The 18,035-nt window shown below is 48.2% G+C and overlaps 3 protein-coding genes across 3 annotated transcripts; 2 read left to right on the top strand and 1 right to left on the bottom strand.

The window, feature by feature from the left end:
* Positions 1-1,395: 1,395 nt before the first annotated feature.
* Positions 1,396-1,575, top strand: CHC_T00007187001 (hypothetical protein). The gene has a single exon (XM_005710647.1). The coding sequence runs from the start codon at positions 1,396-1,398 to the stop codon at positions 1,573-1,575; it is 180 nt and encodes a 59-aa protein (XP_005710704.1).
* Positions 1,576-1,883: 308 nt separating this feature from the next.
* Positions 1,884-3,278, bottom strand: CHC_T00007186001 (hypothetical protein). The gene has a single exon (XM_005710646.1). The coding sequence runs from the start codon at positions 3,276-3,278 to the stop codon at positions 1,884-1,886; it is 1,395 nt and encodes a 464-aa protein (XP_005710703.1).
* A 2,130-nt stretch (positions 3,279-5,408) lies between these two features.
* CHC_T00007185001 (hypothetical protein) lies at positions 5,409-5,576 on the top strand. The gene has a single exon (XM_005710645.1). It carries the CDS (start codon positions 5,409-5,411, stop codon positions 5,574-5,576), a length of 168 nt encoding a protein of 55 aa, XP_005710702.1.
* Positions 5,577-18,035: the final 12,459 nt, after the last annotated feature.

The following is an 18,035-nucleotide window of genomic DNA, read 5'->3' as shown; positions in this document are numbered from 1 at the left end:
GTAACACTTGTCTTGCTGGCGTCATGTGAGACACCATGATTGGGACGGCCTGTCTCACATGATGGGAGTCCATCGGTATTCCTTTGTTTCCGTACTCAGTAAGGAGAGCGAGAATTGGTTTCTCTTCTTGATCAGTTAGCGCGCGTGGTCTCCCAGCCTGCTTCATGATTGTTTTGTTTAGTGTTGCTGTGGCGTACTGGACTGTGGACGGAGGAATTTGAAACCACTTTGCGGCATCTCTTGCCAACATTCGCCCTGCTCGGTACTCTTGAACCGCAAGACATTTGCGGTCTTCACGGCGCCGAGGTACATGCGGACGGCTCATAATGTCGTCTTATGCTATCACAGGGATGACAAATTGAGGAGAAGGAACAAGGAAAAGTGGGGGAAGAGTGAAAGGGGGGCAGCAGTTCTAGTTTGATGCCTGCTTGTGAGTGGGAAGGCGGGGTTTTGGCGACATTGATCCCAGAAACCCGCCCTCTCACTGTACTCATGAGAATCTAGGATCTGATAGATCGTATTCTGCTGTTTTGGACACAGCTGAATCGATTGGTCTGATTTGTTTTTGAATTCCATCACATGTTTTGGCACAACCGCATTCAGAAGAGATGGGAAGGGCCATTGTGTGGACCGAGAGTGCATAATTAATAATTTCGATTATTATTACGTAACAACATCGTGGCCAAATGATTAGGGGCACTGGCCAAGAATTAGGGCCACCTACCTTTACAGTACAAGAGCGCACCTGAGAGACAGCGCTGCCCATTTATGTAAAGCTAACTTCCACGTGTAAGACGTGGTTGATTGCGTCACAAAAGCTCTGGGTGCTCGGCGTCTAGCTAGAAGATGGCGGCTTTGTGGCTCTCGACCGCATGCTTGTGTTATTTTCTGGATGCACCCAGTCGTGAGGATTTCTTAGTCGTCTGTCTGCACTAAGGAAAAGGACAAGCCTTCGCAACGCAGGAAATGTAGAACATTCACAGGTCAGATCCGCTCGCACTCCAAGAGTTGATTACTGTGTGGTGACGGGAAGCTGGTTGATAGATCATAGATACAAAGATATGGACGTCAACGTCCATGAAACAAGACTCTCAAGCATTCGCATCATCAAAATGAACCCCACCCCCCTCAACTACTATGACGCACCATTGCAACACAACACAAATACCTGGGGTGGCAAGCGTCTATGGCTTTTCGCGATTTAGACCACTATCGTCATGGAAGCAACCGGATTAGCCACCACTGCAACTACATCTGCGTGATCGTGCCGTATCAATGAGTTTACTGTAGTCTCCAATCGAGCCAGGACAGCTTCAGACCCCGTCCTCTCGCCTTCGCGCAACTTTTCTCTTGCGTGGAGTTACTTACCATGTTTGTCCTGTAGAAACATTACCCATGTCTGCCGTCCCCAGAATTCGATCCGTGATGTCTTGTCAGTCCTCTACCCACTCGCAACGAAGGTTGATCCATCTATCCACGTCCCACATCCGCACGGTCTCGTCCCAGGATGCAGATACCACATGTCTTCCGCCCGCACTCATCCCAACGCTGCGCCCCTATCCCTGTGTCCAGTGAACGCGCCCCTCTTTGTGCTCTGTCTGCTACGAATCCAGCGACCGCGGTGCAGTGTGCGTATGTCTCGTTATCAGAAGATGGACAACCGTTTCATAAAGCCGGGGGATGCATGCAAAACGAGAACCGGACACTTTCATGCCTCCACTAGCGTCCTGACGTTGATGTTCCCGCCACAACTTTCGCACTTTCTTTGCACTCATTATGAAGCGCATAGAGCTGATGCCAACTGCAGAACCACTCGTCCCAGACTACAACATCGTACACGTTAACTCAGCCCAAAAATATGTGGTCATCCTTTCCTTCTTCGGTCACATCAGCAAGTAACGGACACTTTTCTCTAGCCACTGAAGGGCGTCTTCTCGGGGAGCACCGTCTTCCGCTTCCCTAGCTTTGTCCAAGTATATATATGCTCGCACGAGCCGTGAAAGATCATAGACTTTCGCGGTTAAGCTGTACAATCCATCAATGTCAGCTATGTCCATTTCCTGTGCATAGACCTCCAACAATTCCCGGTTGCACCAGTGCACATCAAACAAAGGATGGCTTGCGAAAGAGCTGTCAAAGTCAAAAAACCGGAACCCTGGACCCTCATCGGTGCTCTTCCTGGTTAGGTTCCCTTCCAACTGGTCATTGTGTATCAAACAATTAGGCATTTCCCAACTAATAAGTTCCGTCAGGTATTCTTGCAGCTTGACCTTGGTGTTGGACAGCTTCTGGCTTGGTTCCGTTTCCCGCACAGACAAAAGCTCCTTAGACTGAAAAAGTGAGGTCAAGTTCTCACGCATCCACAGCGGTGAATAACATGGTAGCCCGGCCTGCAACAAATCGGGCAACACATTCGTGCTTGCGCGGTGTAGACGCACCGTATCTCTTACCACCTGCTTACGCCCTTTAAGTTCTAATCTAAACATGCCAGTCTCGTCACCGTGGTCGGCAAGGATCATTTGACGACTTTCCACGTCTGCAAACAACGGCTTGGCGACAAGATCGGGAGCAACGCTTGACATTATTGACGTCACTCCAGCATCGTTCGACGTGGATGGGCTGCATTTTAGGTAGTAATCACCCCCATTCGTCTTGATCTTTAGCACGGCTCCTCTGTATGACGTACGGATCTGAACCAGATCCCCTATCACATGCAAATTGTGTCCACGCAATATTTCGCGCACTTTTCGAAGCGTTTCATGGTGCCATTCGACAGAGGCCCAAGGCACCCGTCGAGGCGGCGAAACGTTGGCTGCGGCCTGTTTTAGTTCTCGTCGAATAGCTTGCTCCGCTCCTTTCTCCGAGTGCGAGACATGGACGACACCCGCTCCGTGATTATCGGCGATGGCCACCCAACTGCATCCAGAAGGCACTCGTTCAGATTTCTCACGGCACCCAACAACGATAATACCGCGGCTTCCCGAGTCTGAATGATCATCGGTTTCAACGGACCACTCTTCAAAGTAACAATCTCGGAGAACAATGAAAGGAAATTCTATACCAATGACTGTCTTAGCAGCGCTGCACACATCATGTGTCGGGGTGACATCTACCGTGTCAGAAAGAAATCCCGGAAGCCTCCATTCATTAGGACCGTTTGCCACAAGCAAAACGTATCGATTGCTCACATCAAAGGTGAGAAGTTGCACCTCATTGACCGAATCCCTTTCACAGCGTGCCCTGGACGACTTGTAGATAGGCTGTTCGCTGCGGAACATGTGTTCCGATCCTGGGAGCAATCTTGCGTGCCCTTTCCGTCGCGCTTGAGATATTTTCCAATAAAATCTTTTGTGCTCGTTTGTGTCGAGCGCGTTGAGAGAGTTTGCGTTTGTACAAGGCGATCGCAGACTTTTGGGTAATGTTCGTACTGTACAAGATGGCAAGGGACTCTGCTACCATGTGAAAAGTGAGAAGCAAGGCCTGGATCAAAAAGATCTCAGTCAAAAAGAGCTCAGTGGTACGCGACTGCGCAAAATTTGAATTTCTTTTCACAGCTTAAGAAGAGGCCTCATGCGAGGCCACGTGTCACCGAGACACTAATTTTGCTGGACTGGGTCTGCATTTTGTAAACCTTGTCAACGCCTACCCTTATCTGCCAGCTTGCGCTTGAGAGCTAGGCGGATAGTGGCGCCCAGTGTAGAAGCACTGTTTTGAAGAGACGCCCCTGTTGCTGTTTGAAAGGCCTTCATAACAAAAAGAGGTTGGGATTCGGTGTTATCAATCTGAGGTTGAAAACAATTCACACTCGGCAACTTTCGTAAAGTAGAAATGATGCGGCTGACGATACAGCGCACAACTAATCAATGCACAACCGATACACTGCACGTTTTCAGTTGAAATGCGACCGAATGTCGATGTTGTACATGTGTATCTGTCTTGCTTCTGCGACATGAATATCCGAGACAGGATGCTTGTACAATTGCGAAATGCGTGCTGCAAACATAGGAAGGGTCGTAAGTCGCGTTTACCGGGCAAATCCCGCAGGCATATTCCAATATTGTCTCAAATCGACATTGAGCAAGAAGTGGCTCGTTGCGCTTCCAGCTGGTCATTTCATCAGTCAGTTTATCGCGCAGACTGCTGCAAATTAGCAGCTCAAGAGTTCACATGTACAAAATCTAGACTTCTCCCGTTCCGCTCGACAAAACTGTCTCTGATACAGTCTGTACGTTCTTTCAAACACATTCCATTAGAGACCAGTCCACCATTTTTTGTTTTTCGCAGGGAAAATCGCTTCCTGCGTCGCAGTCTTCAAGCATCAGGCATGGTGCGGCTCGAAAGATTCGTGTCGCGACTTGACGGAGGTAATGTGGACAACTCAGCCGCGATTTGAACTTACGAATCAATCGCAAGCGCAAACCCATGTACATCATGATGTATTTTCCAGATCTGTAGCAGCCAGATGTCCAACTAAGATGAAGTCTATAATAAATGCCATTCTTTACCAAGGACTCTGTAATGCTGCTATACATTCGTTTCAAGGAAGCGACAGAACTCTAGTGACAAGAAGGATCGGACAGCTGTCCACAGCTTCGATATCCGGTGGTAGGTTTCATGGCATTGTCTGTTACACATACACTCGAGCTTCAAGACACGTTCTAAGTAAAGCGTCCCAGAAAGCTCATAGGCAATTACACAATTGCTTAGCACTGCAGGATTGTCTATTTCGCCGACATTGTGCGCGCCGACCACCTCTGCTCAATTTGTACATCTGCAATATTTGTTCACATGGATCGATTTTCGTCGCCATTCGGGCGGGGTGAAATCACTCGCGATCAAGAAAGCGCTTTGTTGCCATTCGTGAACAGTTCGCCTTGCCCTCATGTCCGCGCACGTTGGCTGCTTGCATTGTTTGTACTCTGAGTTTTTTTCAGCTGCAAATCTAGGTAGATATTCAGTGATGACAGCGGTTTACACTGGTTAAAGACAAGGACTGCCTGACGCTGCCAGCTAACCTGTGACTTCGTTCCTGGGATTTAAGGATATTCCTGTCAGAAACAACTGCGTATGAGAGCGAGTCATGCGATTCGAGTAACAAAAGTGCCCGAGATAAGTGAAGCAAGTCCCACGAGGTGAAAATGAGCTATGGCGCGCACTGCTGAAGAGTTGGTATGACGCAATAAAGGAATTCAGGCCTTCGGGCCCATGCGCTTTAGGCAGGCGTCGCATCGCGCAGGACGAAAGCTTCGTGCCACTCCATCACGCGCACAACCACGTCCCGGAGATATGATCGAGATGTGCATAATGTCGCAATTTATGGATGCGCAGTGCAGGTAAAGGAACACAAACATTTGAAGGGAACGAAAAAACTACAATGACAGCCCTCCCTTCCCAACATCAACTATGCTATGCACACCTGCACGGAGGTAAATTCGACTACAAGGATAGATATAATGCACAGTGGCTCACGCCCCAGATCTAAAAAAATCAGTTTCGATCTCTTGGGGATTCCTCAATGGCACTTTTTGACAATGGGCGGGAGATGTAGCGATTTCAGGCAGCGTACCTTAAACTAACCTAGCGACGTACGTGAGGCCACTCCTTGACAACCACCCCAAATACTTTCTGGAGGCGACTTCAGTTCAAACTTGGACGTAGCGTCTTAAATGATTGTACAACATGTGCTTGGCGACGATCCAGGTATCTGTCCGCCCCTCCGTGGCTTGGGAAGTAGGTCCCAAGCCGACGGCAAAGCTTCATCAAAAGCATCCTTCAGGAGTTCCTGCGTGAGTGCACAGCCCTTTACAGTAACTCCTCCTCCCCCCTCCCCCCTCCCCCTCAGAGGTCCGGCCTTGTGCCGTCGCGTCTCCTCCCTCAGTCAAAAGAAGGAAAAGGAAGAGTACAACTCTATTGTGCTCCACACCTCGACGGTCGGGCGATGTTCCGGCGATGGCGGCCACTGCAAAGGCAGGGCTTGATGCGTATGACGCTGGAGTTGGTGGTGTTAGACCCACTAATGACCACTACGTGGTCCCGGTTCAAGCTGGGATCTACAAGGGTGAGCGCAATCCAGAATCCTCAACAAACTATCAGCCTTTCTTCACTTGCTCTACTTGAGGTCTGGATCGACAAAAAACGGCGGCCGTTCTGCAAAGTAGATCAGTCTCGTTGCTGTAGGTAGACTAGCGTTGCGTAAAGCCAGGTGATGCATGTAAAATCGAAGAACACTGAACAGAATTTTAATACGAGTGAGCGTCTCCTCACCAATGGATATCAAAAATATATTCATATTTAAATAATTTAAATAATTCCTAAAGAATAACTTATTCTTTGGATGGGGAAAAAAGAATAACTTATTTATTTTCATGAATAATTCTAAATAATTCATGCTAGTTCGACTTGACACTGGAACATTTTTAGATTACATTCGACGTCGTCGATGTGTACCCTTCCAAGGGAACCAGTTAATGTTAACAACTATCGAAGCAATGACTCCTAAGAGCGTCCACAGCGGTGGGAGGGGTCCAATCCATATTCTCCAAACGTGTAACGATTGCGTTGGTGCTTCAATCACGGTGGATTTCAGAGTCCAACCAAATTTAGAATGGACCACCTCCTTTCATATGGGCACCCCACCGGTCAGCACTACAACTTTACGGTGAGGTCCCACACTCACCTCCCACTCCCTCTCCATCTTCGCAAGACCAACCACCAATACCAACCAGTTGGTTGCTACTCGCAGTGACTATGCCCACCAAGGGCACATTACGCCACATGCTCCACGATGACGCTTCGGACGAGCTTGAACTTGCCGCTGTCTTGTCGTACCAAATGCAAACTATGGCGGCGTTACAACTTCAGGACACAGCACAGCAAGCTGGCGGCTCTCGTCCCGGCTGTCGCCCGAACGTCGCGCGTGACTTCCGCGCCGCTCATCGGCGTCTAATGCTAGACTACTTTTGGCCTGCCGCGGATTTGAGGCCCGACGGGTCTATGCAAAGGGGACCTGTGTACTACTCGGAACAGTTTGAGCGGCGCTTTCGCATGTCGCACCCTCTATTTTATCGCATTTTTTCTCACGTTGTCATGCACAACCAGTTCTTGCGCCGTGGGCTAAAACCAGATTGCACGGGAAAGTCTGGTGCTTCACCTTTGCAGAACGTAGTCGCATCCTTACGGTATTTAGCATATAGCTCTCCTGCAGATAGTTTAGATGAATATGTTAGACTAGGGGAGACAACTACACTGCAGTCGATGAAACAATTTTGCTGGTCGGTCGTACAACAATTTGGTCCCCGTTATTTGCGCGCGCCCACCGCCACAGAACTTAACGAGATTGCCTCCTCGTTTGAAAAACTAGGATTCCCTGGCTGCATCGGGTGCTTGGATTGCGCGGGGTGGGATTGGGAGCAGTGCCCCAAAGCTTTGCATGGCATAAATGTGGGGAAAGAAGGGAAGCCTACGTTACGTATGGAAGTGATCTGCGACATGGACCTAAGAATTTGGCATTTATGTTTCGGCTTTCCGGGCTCGATGAACGATCTTAATATTCTTAGTGTGAGTCCACACTTCGCAAATATTCTAAATGGGAGTTATCCCCAATTGATATACAGTATGTTATTGATGGAGAGGTGTTCACTTGGAGTTACTATTTAGTAGACGGTATATATCCAAAGTGGAAAATATTCGTCAGCACTGTGGTGAACTCTTCTCATTGGAAAGAGAAGAGGTTTGCAGCGCTACAAGAAGCCGTACGAAAGAGTGTAGAACGTGTCTTCGGAGTATTATTTAAGCGTTTCCGCGAGGAGCCGTCTCGTTTATGGTTTAGTGAAGATATGGGGATTATTCTACAGGCCTGTGTCATTATTCATAATATGGTCGTCGAGGAGCGTAAGGATGGGTATATTGGGGATGGGGTCGGGGGAATTCGGGAGAGGCTCTACGAGCTGTTTGAAAAAGCGAGGGAGATGGAATTTCTAGGGGGATAGTGCAGGGTCCGTATGCCACAACCCCGAGTCGCAAACGCAAATATCCGAGAGACTGAGCAACAACTATGGTACTGTTAACACGGACATAAAAAACCGAACTGAACGAGCTCGGTTGGTGAACGCCTTGATTGATCATTTACACAAAAGGTCGTAGTTTTTCTATGATAATTGATACGTTTAGGGTGCACTGTAGTTGACGAACAATACATGTTCTAAACCTTTGCTTTTCTTTCTACGCTCTTCCTCAGACACTCCTCCCATCACCACCTTCCACCATCCCCTCCGTCCTTCCCCCCCTCCGCCTATTAAGCTGCACTGCACTCTGACGCGCGCCCCATACCCAAACCACCTCACGCCGCTGCCCCTTTATGACTTCTCTCACATGCCCGTCCAGGACGCTCCATTTCTCCTCTCGTCGCGCCGAGTTGGCATGCGTTCCCGCGACTTATCCAACTTGTCGAGTCAATTTTTCTTCGACTCTTGCGATTCCTTGCCCACCTGCAACTTTACCCAGCTCCTTTCCGCGATAGGCGGCTCCATCCGTGTGCGCCTGGACACCGTTGCCCCTTGGCAATTCGAGCGCACGGACCCCTCTCTGCTCTACAATTAGGTCTTCCGCCTCTCCTCTGGCATGCTCATGTGCGATTCCCGCGTCATCGCTGCCGACCTATCGCTCGAAGGTACCGCTTCGGCTATCCATCCTATGCTACTGCGTCTCCCGGCACCACCGCGGACCAGCGCGTTGACGCTACCCGCTCTTTGTTTTCTACCCTCACACGTGCGACTTCCGCAGAACGCTCCCCGTTAATACCTTCATCCCACTCGACGCGCCAGCCACAAGTCCGAATTTCTCAGGCTATGGCCAACGTTTCTGGCTACATCACGGCTGCGGCTGCCGCCTCCGACGACCAAGACGCGTCGGAACGACCCGGCCCGCCTATCGCTGTTTCCACACCTCATCTCCAAGCTGCGCTCGCGGAACCCCAGCCTCTTACGTTTCAATACAAATGGCCAAATACAAATTGGTAGATGGTACAAGGAAAGGATATTGCGAGCTCGTGCGGGACCCATGATATTTATTTTGATAGTCAGGATTGTGGCCAAGGCAGACACCCGACAAGATGTTATCACTCAATAAGTTCCATCACGGATATCTTCTTTGAAGGGTTTTGATTTGACGTATTACCTGAAGAGTTTTCATCGTGCCCGCCGCAGGATTCAGACGATGTGGCGCTAATGAGAACATCTGGGGCCCTCCCTATCGCAGCTGTCACGCGAGCGTCGCTCCGCACTTTGTCCGCTCGAGTTGCATGGGTCTGTTCACCTTCGGCGTGGGGCACACATCGTTTTTTAAACGGGGCCTGTCCTGGTGAATCGCTCTCAACTTGCAAGTCAACAGTCACCGTGTTCATATTACGGCCTTTAATTGATGGCTTGACCCCCTTCACCCCGGCCAGCTCGGCGAGGAATTTCTGTTGTTCAAGTGAGCGAAATTGATTGAAGAGGTTTGGATCTGTCCCCCGCATTTGAAACAGATCTATGCTGTAGTTTCTCTCTTCAACTTCAAGCAACCTCTCCGAGATGTCATTTAGCTTTTTGCTTTCATGTGCAATTTTCTCTAATCCGTCCGCACCCTTATTCAAAGCGACGTTAGTCTTTGCAGTTGCTATAACTTTCTTTGCACCGACCGGTCGTTGCTTATGACCCGAACTATTTATCCCACTCATTGGCTTCTTCTCATCCAAACATACTGGCCCTTGAAATCCATTCACATTGACGTCAAGTTTGACTTCTTGTTCTTCATCCACATCAATGTACACAGTTCGACTATTTGCGCTACCTTTGAAGTCAGGTATCTTCATTTCAGATGCCTTCATGGCATCCTTTGCAGCAGCAATAGCGTGGAGCGTCTCCTCCCAAAACGGCGTTTTCCTCAACCACAAATAGCAATTCAAGAACTTAAACGATTTACCGGGATTGGCCGGGTCGTCCCCAAAAACCGATACATATCCCTTCATCCCTTCATTCCCACCTCAAGTATCTTGTTCTCGATTGCGGTTGCGGCACGAATAATGTCATTGTCGCTTGGATTTCCCGTCGGGTTGACAGAATAAATTAACTGCACATGTTGCTCGAAACATAAACACTTCTTTTTGATATCTTTGTACCTCTGCACTACAGCCTCTGATGTACGCCTCGTTCCCGATCCACTCCATCCTTTCGCCTCCATCTCAGTAATGAGACCTTCATACTCCTTGAGTACACGGGCTTCCAGCTTTGTCATTTTCTGGCTTATGCCACGCTTGGAGTCTTCAGATGATGCGATGTAGGCTTTACAGGCGCAGATGTTCTCTTCATTGCTCCATTTCAGCCCAGCACCCATTGCGAAAGATCACGATTGTCCTTAGAAATATGGATGTGTAATATGTTGCTGAAGGGTGTTCACGATGTGTCGCGAAAAGTAACAACACATCGATACGGAATTATTACGATGGAGGTTTCTGCAGGTACAATGGTAACAAAGGGTTTGCTTTCGTTCGTTTTTGGCGGGAAGGTCATGTCGTCGGGGTAGTTCGTGGGATCGGGATTCCAGGACACAGAAGCGGGACGCACGTTTCGATTTCTGTTTGAAATGGGATTGGACCTGCGTATTTTGGGGTTCAATCTGGCATTGTTTGGACCTCAAAATCAGGATGTCCAATCCAATTTCATTTTTTGGATTGGGACTCTGTTCACCGGTGGGGCTGGAAATTGTGCAATACAGTCCAAATTTTGGATTGGACTCGATTTTTTACTACCGCTGTGGACGCTCTAAGCTCAAGGGAAAGCGGCTTGCTGAGCTCTTTTTCACGCGGGATGTACCCGGCAGCTTACATTGGACATGTAAGTGTGGCGCTCAACGGGTACAGAAGGGATCGGGTTACACAAAATTGTGCTCCCATGTCACCAGCGAGCACCCTGAGTATCGCGACCTTGGCTCTAATACAGAATCTTCACAGAAGCCCGTGACGGTCATGGATCACTTCTGGCCGCAGAAAACGCAGCAGATTCATGCATGGCTCGAACTGAACATAATGGGTCTGATGCCGTTTTCATTCTGCGAAAACGTCTATGCCAGGAAACACATGAAGCCAGAATCTGTATCTGTGAACACCTTCAAGAAATATATGGGCGGCCTAGTTCAATTAGTAGAACAAAAGGTATGTGCAATGTTACCTGAGAGGTTTGCGCTGGTTTTCAATGGTTGGAGTTCAGGGACGACACACTATCTGAGCATGTTTGCTACATTTCCAGCCGAAATAACCAATAGTTATAGGTCCGTGCTCTTGACATTTTCACCTATGGCCGATGAGGAAGCATTGGATGCTGATGAGCATTTTACATTTGTTACATACATTCTTGGATTGTACAAGAGATCATGGGTTCACGTTGCTGCTATTATCGGCAACAACTCTTCTACTAACAAAGCCTTTGCCCGAAAGGCAGCCTGCAAGTTTATTGGCTGTGCTAGCCATAGATTCAATTTGGTGGTTCAAGACATTCTGTCAGATTACGATGATATCATTGGGTTGGTACGGAAGCTAATAATGAAGCTGAGAAATCTAATTCCAGCAGCGAAATTGCGGAAAATGACGCCGTTGAGGGCCAGGTGCAACAATGTCACACGATGGAGTTCTACATTTGAAATGCTTTCGCGCTACAGGGAGATAAAAGATTTCCTTCCGCATATGCACATGGATTCAGTAGACGAGTTGATGCCAACGACGAGGCAAAATCGGGACATAGATGAATTGTTCGAGCGGTTGCGGCATCTAAACTCTGTCACAAAGTCGTTGCAAAGGGATGATTTAACAATGACTGACGCTCGTCATCTGTTTGATACTGTATTAGATGCGTATCCGGAAACCCGATCGAGACTGGCTCAAGACGCCAGTATTGTCTACGATCATTTATTTGAACGAGACGTGGTGAAAGTGCTTCAGAAGTTGACTATGGATCTATCGGTCGATGAGGAGAGGGCAGTAGAACACCTCAGGACTAATGTGAATGACGATGTCGACCTGCCAGACATGTCTGGCACATCGCTTGCTGATCGTGCTTTTAAACGAAGAAGAATAAGCCAGAATGGCTCAAGTAGCCAATAATTAGACCTGCACTTCCTCCTCCCGACCTCCAATATTTGTGGGAGGCTATTCTCTCAGGCCGGCTACGCCTTAACTGATCGCCGACAGAGCATACTGCCAACCAATTTCGAGTCACAGATGTTTCTGAATGTCAATTCAGACCTTTGAGGCATTGCAGAAGTGAATAAAGTAATACAATGAATTATTCTGAATAATTTAAATAACTTATTCTTTTTTTGCTTCGAAAAAAATAACTTATTCTTTTTTTGCTATGAAAAAATAACTTATTCTCAGTCTCGTTTCGAAAAAATATATTTAAATATATTTTTGATACCCTTTGCTGCTCACCGCTGCACACACCCGAGGCTCCGCTATCATCTACTTTGTCAGAAAGAAATCCCAGAAGCCTCCATTCATCAGGACCACCTCCCACTGGCAAATGTTACCGATGGTTCATATCAAAGGTAAGAAGGAGCCCCTCATTGACTAAATATCTGTCACACCGTGCTCTGGAAGACTCGTAGATAGGCTGTTAGCTGTAGAATGGCATGTCCCCCAATCCTAGAAGCAATCGCCGAACTTCTTTCCGTCAGTCTTGTGATATTTCTTCAGATGAGCTTCCTTTTTCTTTTTGCAGGGCGCGTAGAAAGATGTTCCACTTTCACAGTGCGACCGCAGACTTTGCACATCACGACTAGCATGTTCTTAATGTATGTGGAAGGGGAATGTTGGCGTACGAGTTGGAGCGGGCGGAAAGGACAGAACATAAAAACAGTAACTCCTTGCTCAGGACAGTGCGGTACTTCAAAACTCCGTGGTCTGGGGCGATGCGGTGGGACGTATGGGCTTGTTCACTATAAATACACAACTGGGAACCTGTACAATAGAGCAAGCACATGCGCAGAGTTGACGTACTCGTGTAGCATGCAACAGTGCCTGTCCAATCGCAACTGATGCGAACAGTTCGTATCTTTTGATTTCCTCGGAGCCTCTAAACCTTGGCTAAGTTTATGGGCGTTTTCGTCTTTTTGCATCCATTTGGCCTTAGGAAGGAAAACAAGCGCGCAACACTGTCTCATATGAACTATATTTGAAAGATCATCGCTTCAATAAATGCTCGGAAATTCACTAAGACTGTGATATGGGTACTTGGATATCACAAGAGAAGTTATGTCCTGTCTCTCGTTTCACACAGACAGGTGTGCATTGTGTGGTGGTGCACATAATATGTGCAAGCGATATGTTATATCGCTTTCCCGCAAGCTGGATGTAGACATCCATCGCTTCCAGTTTCCGGAAAATCGTCCCACGCACAGTACCCTTGGGTACTGCACATCGAACTACAGCTACGATACCGAGAACACAGCTAAGTTGTACCCTTCTCATTGGCGTATTTTGGCACATGGGGAATTATGGAACACCCCTAATTTTTGGACTAGGCTGCGCGGGATTTCATCTCGCCTTGTCCCCATAACCGCGTTTTAGTTACAGCACCCGTGTCCACCAAAAGAATTCCAAGCCAACTCGAGACAGACCCGTGTCCACGTGAGGTGGCACCATGCCACCGTCTATGAGGGCTCAGACGCAGGCGCATAGGCGGAGGACAGAGAAAGCTAATATGGAGGGAGAGCGGCGTCGTCGGGCGTTGGATCTCTTCAAAAAAGGTTATAGTGTCAGGAAGGCGGCTACCCTTAGTGGTATATCAAATACTACAGCGAGGCGCATCAAGAAATGCGCAACCACAGGCGATGACTGTGGCCTCGAGCGACTTCTAGACCCTTCCAATTTTCGTCGCGGTCCTACCCCAATAATTTCACCCCCAGAAGAGGTGCTGGTAGTTCGTAGGCATCCCATCGGTGCCCAGAGAGGTTTTGCGGTTGATAACAAGGGCCTTAAGTCTGTGCTAGCGCAGATCAGCAACGATGGACGCCGCAATTTCAAAAGAGGTGTGCTATACCCAGACACCATTCGCAACTTCAGAGCTCGTCACCGAGAACTGGCATACAAAGTGTCAGAAAATGTTTCTGTTGCTCGTCTCTCAGCGGAAAATGTAACATATAGGCAGTTTGAGGACAGTGTTCGAGAAAATCTTTGCTGAATGTCCAGAACTGCGAAGTGATCCAAGACGCGTTTGGAACTGCGATGAAATAGCTGTCCTTGGGGAGTATGGGAAAAAGATCAGATGCTACGCCTCATCCCAGGGTCACAATGGAGGTGCTAGGATTTCCCTCAGAGATGCAGGGAAGCATCTCACGGCCGGTATTTCCATCGCAGCGGACGGAAATATTGCACCCTTGTTTTTGATAGCATCAGAAAAAAAGTGCAGGTCCAGCTGGAAAATGCCCCTAGCAGTTGACGATTTCACAAATAAGGAAGGAAAATCTCATTGGCTTTGTAATGAAGATTGGTGGCCTGAAGGCACCACTATCGCGGTCACTAAGAGCGGTTCCGTCGATCGTTCTGTTATTGTGGATGTCATCGAGCCCCTCGATAATCATGCCAGGAAGACGATACCTACCTCTGAGAAAACACTCGTTTTGGTCGACGGTCATAGCTCTATACATAGCCAGCAATGGATTGACGAGTGTCATCGTCGTAATATTGCCGTGGTGAAACTTTCAGCTAACACAACGCACATTTTGCAGCCTTGTAATCAATCGACCAAACAAGCAAAAAAAAGTACGAGAGACAAGGAATGACCTGTTGTCTACTAGGCACTTCTCCTGGGCTAATACGGCTATGAAAATCAAGTTCGCCGTCGCAGGACATAAAGCTGTAACTCCAGCAATTGCTCGCAAGTCCTTTGAGGAATCCGGCATTTGGCCCATGAACTTTCAGTTCATGAATTTGTTTGATTCTTGTCCGTCAGGTGCATCGCCAACACACTTAGTACATGGACAGAACCCTCAAAGGGACAGGTTCGGGGTCATGGATGTAGCAGATCAACCTCGGCGACAGGCCGCCATTGTTTTGGCAGAGCGCATAAAGACCTTATTGAATGGGAATATATCTTTGACACGTGCAATTGCGGAAATTGCAGTGCTGATGAATACGACATACGTCGTGAACAAGATATTGTCTACAGCGATAGCTCCGACGCGACAAGCGAGCAACATAACTAATCGAAGGCGACAGACATCCAAGCCCAAATCTGCGATTATATTAACTCAGAGGCCTGGCAATTCGCGTCGAGACAGGAGTAACCTTCCCGTATCCTCACACGGGAGAACGGCTCGGAAGAGCCCAAAGAATCTTCTGTCTTCCTTCAATGCGTCACAAAGTCAGGACAAAGAAAACATGGTACCGGTCAGGGCAGGTGAAGCTAATCAGGGAGGAGAATACGTTGAAGATGAGTTGAGCGATGACATACCTATCGTAGTACTGCGAAAATGGCGCCTCGAGCGTAAAGATCGCTGCTCAGAGAATGATGCTGCAGGGCAGACAAGTGTGGCAGCCCATAGTTTGCTTCACCTTTCGAAAATGCGGTGAGTACCACTAGTGTCTAGACGACAAGCAATTTGACCTCATATGAGGTCAGTCATGGCCTCATATGAGGCCAGCTTTTTTTTGCAAAAATATATAAATTAAATCGAAACTTTAAAACATTCAGTTTGGACACCATTTCTTTAACGTATACGCGCTCGGCAATAACATCTTGCAAAACATTGGGATGGCGGTTTTCAATGCACAGAGAGACTAAGAATCTAATGAAGTATCAATGATGAGTTGACTTTTTAAACAGGCGTTTTGGTTGTGAAGATATCAACATAAAACCTTTTGAGGTTGGTCAAAAAAGGCTCCTTTTTGGGCATTTTAAAAATGGCTGGAGAAGACGTGCAGATCTCACCAAACTCCACCCTTCCACAACGCAGAAGTCAACTGCCGTGTCGAGAGTATCTTTTTTCCATCTTGTTGAGCTAGCACAAGTCGAGAAAAATAAGTTGAAAAGTGACCTCATATGAGGTCAAATGGCCTCATATGAGGTCATTTGTCACCTAGACACTAGAGTAGAACATTTTACAGTGTTCCATAACTCCCCAGCCTTTCACGAGCGCTGGCCGGCGGACTAAAGTTTTCTTCGAAAATCAATGCATTTTTAGGCGCAGTTGTCGATTCTCTGAATGGCGGAAAGTGTTCCACAATATGCCGATGAGAAGGGTACAGTATCTGGAAATGGCCCGTCATACGCGTGCTGCAGGGCGCGAACCGCAGCATAAATGCACCCAAAGCGCCGCAGTTTTTGCATAATCCACGACGATGTCATAAAGGGGCCCACCCCCTGTTAATCAGCAGCACGTCGTCTGTGGCGTGAATGCTAACGCTGGACATCGTGCTTAAAAGACGCTCCATACCCGTTGCAGTGGTGTCCGAGGAAGGCGGGGCGAAAATATGACGAAGGCGAGGATGCAAAGGTTGCGGTGATTTGGGGGCCAGGGTATGTTGGGTCAGAGCGAGGCTGTCGCTGAGGAGGAGGGCAGGTAGGAGGACGAGGACGGGGATAGGGGCCTGGCGTCGGCGAGGGGCGAGCATGGCTGTTCCAGTTAAAAGCCGCGAACGAGTTAGCGTGATAGGGGGTCTGCAAGGTGGACGCGAGGTCGGAGGCGTATAAGAAACCACTCTAGATAGGGTGGTGGGTGAGTCTGTGGAAGTGTGGCAGACACGGAAATGCGTGGGAGGGAGAAACTTTGTGATGGAGACGCCGCAGGATAGAGACCGGTTGCGCAGGTCACGAGTGTTGAGAATAAGAGTTCATCCAAATGGCGTGATCCATTTTTGTTGATCCTGTCATGTGCAATTGCCTCACAAAGGGTGGGGGCGAGACGAAAGGTCGGGAATGAGTGCTTGTGATATGTAGGGCGGAAGGTCAAGGGTTTTAGTGTCTGCGTTAGACTGAGAGACAGCTACTGTCGGTCGTAGCGGAGAAGAAAGAAGTTAGCTACCTTAGAGCGAGCGAGACGAACATCGAAGGAAGAGAGAAGATAGGACGGAATAAACAACTCCATTGAATGCACTCCGCAATAATTGAGCGACATCTACCTGTGTAGACGTCGTTTTGCCGCCTCAACCCGACTCGTGTTCCTGCGAACGACTTGCGCTCTGTGTGAGCTCATCGTCAGAGTCACTACTGTATCTTTCGGTCCACCGTACCGAACAAATCGGACTGTTTATCCGACATTCCGGAATCAAGGGTTTACAGTCTGCTCAATTCGAGAACGAAACACCGCAAGAAAGAATCCGAGAAGATGACTACAACGAGACAGAAGCCATGGGGAAGTATCACTCTTTCTACCTCGAAGCGGGAAGGCATGCATAACTTGTTCGTCGGTTATGCCACTGAGACACCGCAATTGAAAGGGGTGCCTCTTCTTGAGGCTATTCGCGAAGACATCTCATTCATGGAGTTTGTCGATCCAGACGTTGTTTGTAATTACGAAGTCTACAAGAGGATTCGAAAATTCATGAACGACTGAGAAGTTGACACACTCGAGAAATCTCAATCTGGCAAAGGCATTGCAGGTAGAGTTATCTGCGCCATTTGATGTGGAGATAACTTAAATGATGATCTCCAAAAGGCCCTAGCAGTATTTGATTCTATCAAACATGGTGAATGGCAAGGCCATGCGTCTCTGTCTCCAATTGGTGCCGTTCAGACACTTTCCTCATTTGTCCTTCCGTCTCCGACCGGTATTCCCCGCCCCGCTCCTCAAACTACGCAGCCCACTCCCGTTCACACAGGTACTCGTTCCGATCCAACGACTACCCTTAGTAACGCGTGTAGTGCAATACGCACCTGAAAAGGGGGGTGAAAAGAAAGGAAAGTATTTGGATATGAAAAGTAGTCCGGGTTGGGGGACACACGTGTGAATAATTGCACAGCTTTAATTTTTAATTATTTTATTTTATTTAGTTAATTAGTTGGCAT

This window comes from Chondrus crispus, genomic scaffold, assembly GCF_000350225.1.
Source record: "Chondrus crispus Stackhouse genomic scaffold, scaffold_64, whole genome shotgun sequence".
Classification (NCBI taxonomy): Eukaryota; Rhodophyta; class Florideophyceae; order Gigartinales; family Gigartinaceae; genus Chondrus; species Chondrus crispus.
The sequence above is the reverse complement of the archived record's forward strand: the minus strand, read 5'-3'. Positions and strand labels throughout refer to the sequence as shown.